This window comes from Sycon ciliatum, chromosome 3 (assembly GCF_964019385.1).
Source record: "Sycon ciliatum chromosome 3, ocSycCili1.1, whole genome shotgun sequence".
NCBI lineage: Eukaryota > Metazoa > Porifera > Calcarea > Leucosolenida > Sycettidae > Sycon > Sycon ciliatum.
In genome coordinates, this window is record NC_088645.1 from 8,630,117 (window position 1) to 8,639,397 (window position 9,281).

General features: G+C 48.0%; 1 protein-coding gene across 1 annotated transcript in view; it reads right to left on the reverse strand.

The window, feature by feature from the left end:
- The window catches only part of LOC135811349 (zinc metalloproteinase-disintegrin-like MTP8), a 30,454-nt gene that overhangs the window by 6,003 nt on the left and 15,170 nt on the right, over window positions 1-9,281 (reverse strand). Inside the window, exons 19-23 of the mRNA XM_065324576.1 lie at window positions 8,581-8,644; window positions 7,594-7,708; window positions 6,940-7,074; window positions 6,357-6,450; window positions 5,319-5,408 (exon numbers count right to left, since the gene is read on the reverse strand). Of these exons, the coding sequence (XP_065180648.1) occupies window positions 5,319-5,408; window positions 6,357-6,450; window positions 6,940-7,074; window positions 7,594-7,708; window positions 8,581-8,644 (498 nt within the window). The remainder of the gene's footprint in view (window positions 1-5,318; window positions 5,409-6,356; window positions 6,451-6,939; window positions 7,075-7,593; window positions 7,709-8,580; window positions 8,645-9,281) is intronic.

The following is a 9,281-nucleotide window of genomic DNA, read 5'->3' on the forward strand; positions in this document are numbered from 1 at the left end:
GACTGGAACCTTTTGAGAATAGTTTTCGGAATATTGCTCAGGACCGCTCCACAATTACTCTCATATAGTTGCTAAACGATTGGATAACAGACACCCAATCTAGAAAATGTATGCACAAAGTGATCACAGATTTTATGGGGTATAGATGCTGGCATAACGGTTTTTGCCTAGGTACGCGTCTATAGCTTTGAAATGGACTGTAGAAGGAGCTGACTGTTGCCTGGCTTGGATGGGCCTGGCGAGAAACGTTCCAGATCTCTGTGCATACAACTGCGTTTACGCTCCAATCTTTCTGGCTAGCGTGTCAATATCACGGGTCACATATTAATAATAAATTCTACTACTACTACTACATAAAACCTGGTGTAAGCGACCTCTCGTTTTAGCGACCACCTGCTCTTAACGACCGTTTTCCATGCACGGACAGTTCTACACAGACACTGTGGGACCTGGTTCTAAAGACCACCTGGATTTAACGACCGCTTTTCCTTGCACCGTGAGGTGGTTGTTTAAACCAGGTTCTACTGTACGTTGTAGGAAGCAGTTTTATGTGTTTCATTCCTTTGCTATTTAAAGGGGAAGTTAAGGCAAAAATTAAAATTTCACCAGTTGTAGTCTTCGGGGTGCTGAGTCGAATGGTCTTGGTCCGAGGAAGCTGAGACGCTCCCTTCCTACTTGAATCCCAATCGAACTCGCGCACTTCCACCGAAACTGGGTGACTGCGCCCTACTAGATGGGGATTTGTATGCAAAATGTCACTAAAAGCGCCATTTCGTTCTTATAAAAGCACGGATGACCGCGATTGGCCCATATGTTGTAGTCTTTTGGACGCTGAGTCGACTGGTTTTGGTCCGAAAAGGCTGCGATGCAGCGTTCCTCCTTTATTCCCAATCGAACATGGTTGAACAAGCGGTCACGTGCTCCTGCGTACACCAGTCACCTGGTCACCGTGCCTGCAGGGTACAACTTACTAGCCTGTTTGACCTTTTTTGGATGCACTCCTGTCACTCGAGTTGAACCTTGGTGTGAAATTTGTCGCCTGCTGGCGTGGTGACCAGGTGATTTGGGCACCCAGGAGCACGTGACCGCTTGTTCAAGCATGTTCGATTGGGAATAAAGGAGGAACGCTGCATCGCAGCCTTTTCGGACCAAAACCAGTCGACTCAGCGTCCAAAAGACTACAACATATGGGCCAATCGCGGTCATCCGTGCTTTTATAAGAACGAAATGGCGCTTTTAGTGACATTTTGCATACAAATCCCCATCTCGTAGGGCGCAGTCACCCAGTTTCGGTGGAAGTGCGCGAGTTCGATTGGGATTCAAGTAGGAAGGGAGCGTCTCAGCTTCCTCGGACCAAGACCATTCGACTCAGCACCCCGAAGACTACAACTGGTGAAATTTTATTTTTTGCCTTAACTTCCCCTTTAAAGGGGAAGTCCGGTGAAAAATTTAAATTTCAGGGTTGGTAAAGTTTCGGCCGCTGAGTCGAATGGTGTTGGTCCCACATGTCCCCGACAAAGCGTTCTCGAGATATTTCCGTTTGAAAAACTGAGTTTCGGGGGCTGCGCCATGACGTCATGCGGCCGCGCCACACCCTCCGCAACGTCATAGCGTGCAGCTAGGTCAAAAGGAGTGCGTGAAAGCAATAGTGTCAGTGCTATTTCAAATGGTTTGGCGACCCATAGTAGGTGGTGCAAGCGACTCCGAAGACGTAACTCCTTGTGAGAGTGAGGATGCAGCCATGGCTGACCTTCATGAGTTCGGTCTGGGGCTGAGAACCTCGGTATTCAGCTGAAGAAATGGCCGCGCGGGCCGGTCAAGAGTGAGCGCTACTGAGTTTCCGACTGATGAAGAAGCAGCAGCTATTGCAGACGAAGCCGATATAATTATCAGCTCGCTGGAGAGCAGAGTCGCCAAAAATGAAGAAGAGTGATGCGAGTGCTCTAAGACTAAATGTTGTTCCATACCGATTCGCTTAGACTCCAGTAACCTGCCACATGGTGATGTTTTGGTGCGAACTTGGCGTATTTCGGACACTCAACTGGAGAACAGTGCAGGCTCTTTGAACTACGTGCACGACTCTTCGCTCGCAACGCTACGGGATCTGAAAGTTCTAGGTCCGGGAGCTGTTCGCTGTTTTGTCACTTGTCACGGTTGTGCACTCATCGCTGTAGCATAAAATAATGAGGCGGGAGCGGAAAACTAAAATTTTCTTTCTCAAAGCACAACCACCACCGGCAAGGAGAAACGCTCGTTCTCTGACTACACGACTGATACGAGTGTAGTACATGACAAGTCCGTGTGTTGACTAGTTTTCTGAGTCTTGTGACTCGAGTCTTGTTGTACCTAGCCTAGTATAGCCTATAGGCCTACCCCCGTGTGTGATGAGTTTGTTGACTACACTACTACTAGTACAGGTAGCATGCACGCAGCGCATTGCTAGAGCCGTAGATAGAGGCCAGTGCATGTCGACGGAAAAAGTCCAACTCGGAAACGGCTAAAATACGGTATAACCTCGAGGTTTACCGAGCTGAAAATCACAGGGTACGCAGTGTTCGTAACACTGAATCGAATGGTGTTGGTCCGAAGAAGCTGCGACAAACGGTTCCCCAATCGAACGCGCTCCGAATATGGCCGTTTTGTACACATCTAGATGGTGTGGCCACCTGGCTGCACGCTGTGACGTCATCACCTGGATCTGGGTGAGGCGCGCTCAAATCCGCACATGTTCGATTGGGCGTATCTGACGAACCATAGGCCGCAGCCTCCTCGGACAAAGACCATTCGACTCAGCGCCCCGAACTCTACGGACTGTGAAATTTAAATTTTTCACCGGACTTCCCCTTTAAAGAAGAAAGTTGATTATATGTGCGTTTTTCCTGGTTAGTAAAGCTGTGTTCCCAACTGGCGCGTGGACGCGGTACGCTTGCGGTTCATGCGTGCTCAAACGCGCGCTCAGGCTTTCACAAAAAACGGCAAATCGATCCGCATTTAAATTTTAGGGCATGCGGCGCTTTCGAGTACTAATTTTTGACCCCGCCAGTCAAAGTGACTGGCATGTACGCTGGTACGCGCCTGACACGCGCTTAAAATTCCAACATGCTGGAACTTCCATTTCGGCGTGCTTCCATACGCATGGTGCCCCGAAAGCCAGCAAAAGTACGCACAAACGCGTGTTTTGACGCGTACACGCGCCAGTTGTGAACACAGCTTTAATCATGGTGCCAGTTCATCTTCGCCCCCCCCCCCCCCATCTATAGTGCTGAATATTACCACACCCGTCCTTTATCGCTCCTCTCTGGCTAGAACCCTAGGGACGTACCAATGGCAATAGCATTATCATTGTTGTCCGAAGATTGGTGAATAACTATTGAGCCCAGAATTACAGCAAATGAATACCTGTACAGCGCGTGAATTGCCTTGTCCCACTGCCGACCTGTGTTGTTCCTGGTTTGGAAAGTTCTGGCTTGACGCAGACCCTCCTGACCCAGGTATCACACTATGGCAATTTCTTTTCCGTTTCGGCCGCGCATCATTCTGAACCATTGAAAGTTAAAAGTTGGCAGGACGTGGAACTGAAGGCAGTGCACGGTCATCACGCTGGTCTTTCTCGCTGGACTGTGGCTTGCGAAACGCCCGGATCTGGCTGCAATCGGGGTCTCAGCTTTGGTTTATTTTGTGAGTAAACCCAACACTTGCCTTTGAATGTGTCGATTAACTTACTGTAGCGTGTCAGTTATCCGACACCCCCGGGGCCGGGCCCTGTTGGTTAAGTGAGTGTTCCAAATAACCGAAGCTAAATTATCTCCAATATTATACACATACCATACATCTTCACTCTCCAAACGATCTCTGGGCTACACCAATCACTAAAAGAAAAAGAGATATTAAAATTATTCGAATTCACTTATATAATCTCTGTCTTGTCTGCAGTGCCGGTAACTACATTCCTGAAGATGGGCCTTGACCGAAAATTCGAATAGTTTTAAAATATCTCTTTTTCTTTTAGTGATTGGTGTAGCCCAGAGACCGTTAGGAGAGTGTTGTGAAGATGTATGGATATAGTGGATGGCTACAGTGGAGTCTTCGCATTTTGAGAAATTATACACACACCAACAAGATTATTATTCTACATGGTCGCACACGTCCAAGTGCATGTACCCTTATTTCAGCATTCTTTTTCATATCCCGGCGACACTCCTCTTAGCTGTAGTACCGGTAATTAATTTAGTTTTGCACATCAGTATCCACCCACTCTATAACAATACGGCAATGTTTAGAGTGTTAAAAACGGTTTGCATGGAACACACTGCAAGACGTGAGCTGGCAGCACGGTGTGGGAAAACCGGCGTCAAAAGTACATAACCCCCAAGAGTGTGCAACTCCAGCTATGGGTTCTGCGACGGAAGAACTTCACATCACGTGATGAACCCGTACACATTATTTGCACTCTGTGCATGATACAGATACAGGGTTGTACGCAACCCAGCTTTGGGTTCAACTCTCTTGTGGTCACTTTGCACTGTTTGCCAGCGTAAGCTTTTGAACCATGTCACGTGATGTGAAACTTTGCCGTCGCAGCACTGCATAGAGGTTGTGCAGGCAGTTGCACACTCTTGGGGTGATCAACTCTTGCCGGCATGCCGGATGACTGAACGCCGGATAAGTGACACCGAATTGTACTTTTAATACGGACAGTGTCGATGTACATGCACCAAAAGTGCTGCCTGTTCAAGCGCATTCTGCTGCCTACGTTGTGCACTTGCAGTGGCATTTCCCCCGCCAGAAACCAAGTGGAACACGAATAGTTGACTATACAGACTACAGTACAGTATACATGCATACAGTGAAGATCAGTGCATGCATGCATGAAGACATCGTGCGTTGACCTTCGTTTGAATTGAAAACGGAGGTTCGTTTCAAATGAAACCAAAGGTTCTTCGAACTTTTGACACCTTCGTTTCACCCCTAGTCTGATGTCATGACATCATTCCCATGATCCCCATCCATCATTCTCAGGTCACATGCATGTACCGGTGTATGCATGTTCCATATTCTGTAGAGGTGATATCATGACCTCTTTTCCATGATCTGCATCCATTTGATCATATTTTTTTTGTATTCCATTACATCATACACTGATCACATGCATGAGTCATATCCTGTGGAAGTGATGTCACCACATCATCCCGTAATGTGGAAACTAATAATTGAGAGTGGAGCATGAAGGGCTCAAATTTGAACCGGGCCACTCTAACAGTGATGGGACCATGCTGTAAGTAAGTCCTACGCCGGTGGTGTGTGTGTATCTGTCTTACCCCAGTTCCATTGCACTCCATGTTGTTAGCGGCGAGAGGACAAGGTGTTGTGATAGTGGATTTGTCAACACAGGTCTGGCTGTGACAGATCTAGCGAAGAGAGAGAGAGAGAGAGAGAGAGAGAGAGGGGGGGGGGGGAGAGAGAGAGAGAGAGAGAGAGAGAGAGAGAGAGAGAGAGAGAGATGGCAAGGGCCGAAAGAAATCTCTGCGGCCCAACACACTGTACAATGCAGTCCGTTTAGGGGAAGCCCCTTTGGTCACGGCCATAGACATCACTGCAGCATCAATTGTAGCAATGATTGTGCTTTGAAATAGATGTGCGGTTCTCACCGTGAGGCTTTGATAACATCATAGCAACATGCCATGTGATAACGAACAGAAGAAAAGAGAAAATGCGTCTCTTTTGGGTGAATCAGTTCCGGCACTCAATCTCGGTGTAACATTATTAATTTATAAGTCACTGCACATACCATGCAGAGACAGGGTGTTCTCATTAACCAGGCTACTTCACCATGTTGGTAACCGTGACAACAGTGTTCACCTCTGCGACGGGCAGATTACCAGTGTGTAGAATTTAGCTATCTAGTGCGGCGGCGCGCGAGCCAATCCGAATGGAACCTCCAGTCTACATAATAATTATATGTCTGCTCGTGTAATACAGAAATGTTCCAGGCAGTCCAAAAGCCGAGTGATCAATGCCGAAGGGCAGAGCTACTTACAAGATGAGGATGAAAATCCGCTGTAACTCCATGTTTGAAGCACGAGGCCATCATTAGTAGCATCCATTAGTAGAATTCATTACTGTTGTCTGACGATTGCCTCGTGCGTGAAACTCGGAGTTACACTGAATTTCTCATCCTCTTCTTCTTGTATGTCTGTGACCCTTTGTCATACATGCCCATGCCAAGGTTAGAATAATTTTTTTGATGCCTCAAGCCTTTTACAGGCAAAACAAACACAGCACAAAACACCAATTCATGCCAATGTTGGTCTGAGCATGCCAGCCATGCATTCATGCAGCGGAGCGCATGCTCTCACCAGATCTTGGTTAACACCGCTCGGATCACACCGCGAACCGTCTGCCACTAGCGACGGGTTATCACTGTTGCTCTGTGAGAAGAGACTCAGCGCCCTGCAGCAGCATGAGAACAGAGAGAGAGAGAGAGAGAGAGAGAGAGAGAGAGAGAGAGAGTGTGTGTGTGTGTATGTGTGTGTGTGTGTGTGTGTGTGTGTGTGTGTGTGCGTGTGTGAGAGAGAGAGAGAGAGAGAGAGAGAGAGAGAGAGAGAGAGAGAGAGAGAACAACATGCGCACCACATTGACACGTTAGAGACCAGATGTAGCGCCTCTGCCGCAGGAGAGAGATGTGCAGTGTGCACGCACACACGGCATTGGCACGTTTGTTACATAGAAGCCAATTGCAATTTCTTTTTAGCATTCTTTTATTTTCCATCGGAAGCCTCAACAGTGATGAACACAACTCTTAAGAGGTTGGATAACAACGCAGAGGCCCAGGGGGGGATTGGGGTAGCACAAATCCCAAGTATTGATACAACTGGGTCAATGGGTTTGGCCATGGCCATTGTCAATGTGTACATGGCTGAAGTACCGTGACTGCCATACCTGCATCTATGCAGGCTACCGTCTTGAAAGGTGAGCGTGAACGTAGCAAGCTTGGCGGTGGAGTTGAAACTGCCGCTGACTATCGGTGCATTGTCGCCATCCACCAGACACATGTTGTTGCCACACACGGTATTTCTGTGCATGCAGCAAGACAAACGTTGATTATGTGCATAGACCACACGCACGCACGCACACACAAGCACTAGGCCTTGGCGGATAATGCCGGCAGAAAAATTGGCAGAATTCGGTACTTTTTCTGGTAAGTTTCATGCATGTTTGGTATGTGGATAAAGAAATGGAGCAGAATTCGAGGAACTGCACGCCATAAGGTTTGTATGGTTCTGCCAATTTCACTGCTTTTCGAGCAGAATCTGCCACCTTTTCGAGCATTATCCGCCAGGGCCTAACATGCACACACATGCACATACACTCACACACATATGCATGCATGCATGCAAGCATATGCACAAACATGTACACACACACACAATCATGTACACACACATACACACACACAACTTCACACAACCGTTCCTTGCTGAATGCTTGGTCTTCCACACACATACACACACATACATACACCCACACACACCCACACACACACACACACACACACACATACACACACACACACGTGCAAGACCTAGTTCTCACCCTGCTGCACACGCCGTGTAGGCTCCCGTGGCAAAGTTCAAACCGCAGTTGCCAAACTCAGTTCCCATCGTGTTGACGTTTGTGAAGCATTCTCGAACGGAACCACCCGGGCAATCTGTACACGCCGAAGCACAGTTTATAAGTAAAACAAATCACGGTTCGCGTGAGACTCGGCCGCATCCGCAGGAACGGTCGCCAAGGTCCCCACCCTCTAGGATCAAGGCGCAGATGCAGCTCCTAAAGCGGTGGGAGGTGAGTTGATCAGACCCACCATAAAGTGGGCAGCGGCGGATCCAGCGATCTCTACAGGAGGGTTCCAGGATAGTCAAGACTGAATAGCTGGTACATAAACATGAACATGCATGTGGTTGCCAGTAGTATATTCACGAAATTTAGGGGGTTCTGCGGAACCTCTGGAACCCCTCCTGGATCCGCCCCTGTTTTCATGTACGCCGCAACACGCTAGAGTAAGGCTAGCGGCTTGGTCTATTGCGTTGACTTCAAAGCCTTAATTCGCCGTTTTTCTCGCAGAAACAGCTGGTGCGACCATGGCCGTACCAGTTTTGACCAATTCCAGCGTTCATGGACTGCTCAGCGTGCAATTGATTATTACATTTTGGTAGTACTATTAAAAAATGAGCTATCCTCACACACTCCTCGCTAGACGGTCTCTCCCTCCTAAACTGTCCTTCTTCTCCAGTGAGGTCTGCTGCGTCAGCTGTCATACCTGTTGCTGGAGGAATGTTTACCTGAAACAAACAGATATGATGCACAGACCTAGAGATGCATCATCCCATAATACTGAAAGTGGGTATGGGGAAATAATTGGTCCTGCAGCCACCCTAGGGCTCTAGCACCCCTCAGGAGCTGGCGCAGGGCCTGTTTTTTTCGGGGGGGGGGGGGGGAGGTTCTCAGTTTGTTCGGTTACTTCTAATATGATCCCGGTGTTGGTACGGCATGCATGCACTCATGACAATACAACAGTACCTGTTCCCCATATCCGTTGGCACTGGCTGAAGAATGTCTGGCATACTCCGTCCCAGCAGTACGCCTGCAACAGGGGTTGAGTACAACAACAACAACGACGACGAGGGGGACGATGCCGACGATAACGAAGAAGACGACGACGACAACAACACCACCATCTCTTACTCGCCACTGGTCATCGTGAGAATAGAGAGAGGAGAGTAAACGTGTAATATATACATTGTAATTGGGGGGGGGGGGGGGGGGAGAAAGGTGAGGATGAATGAATTCGAAAACTCTATACAGTGCAGTTGTATTTGCGGGCGAATGGCGATGGTAAAGACACACTTTGTGAAAACGCGGTGAATGTACGCCTGTCCACACACGCTCTCTAAGCTAAGAAAAGCCGAGAAACAGAGATACAAGTCATCCGACATCTGATCCATCACATAGGGAGTGTTGTACTGCTGACAAAGCATGCAGCAGTGGAGGTTATGTGAATGATGTCATGGAGGTTATGTGAATGATGTCATGGAGGTTATGCAAATGATGTCATGGAGGTTATGCGAATGATGTCATGGAGGTTATGTGAATGATGTCATGGAGGTTATGCGAATGATGTAATGGCGGTGCGGCAGCGAAACCGTTCATGGGTACTATATTTTTTCTACTTCAGTACTTTCGTATTGTATTTATTATTTTACTTAGGCATTCCCCGCAGA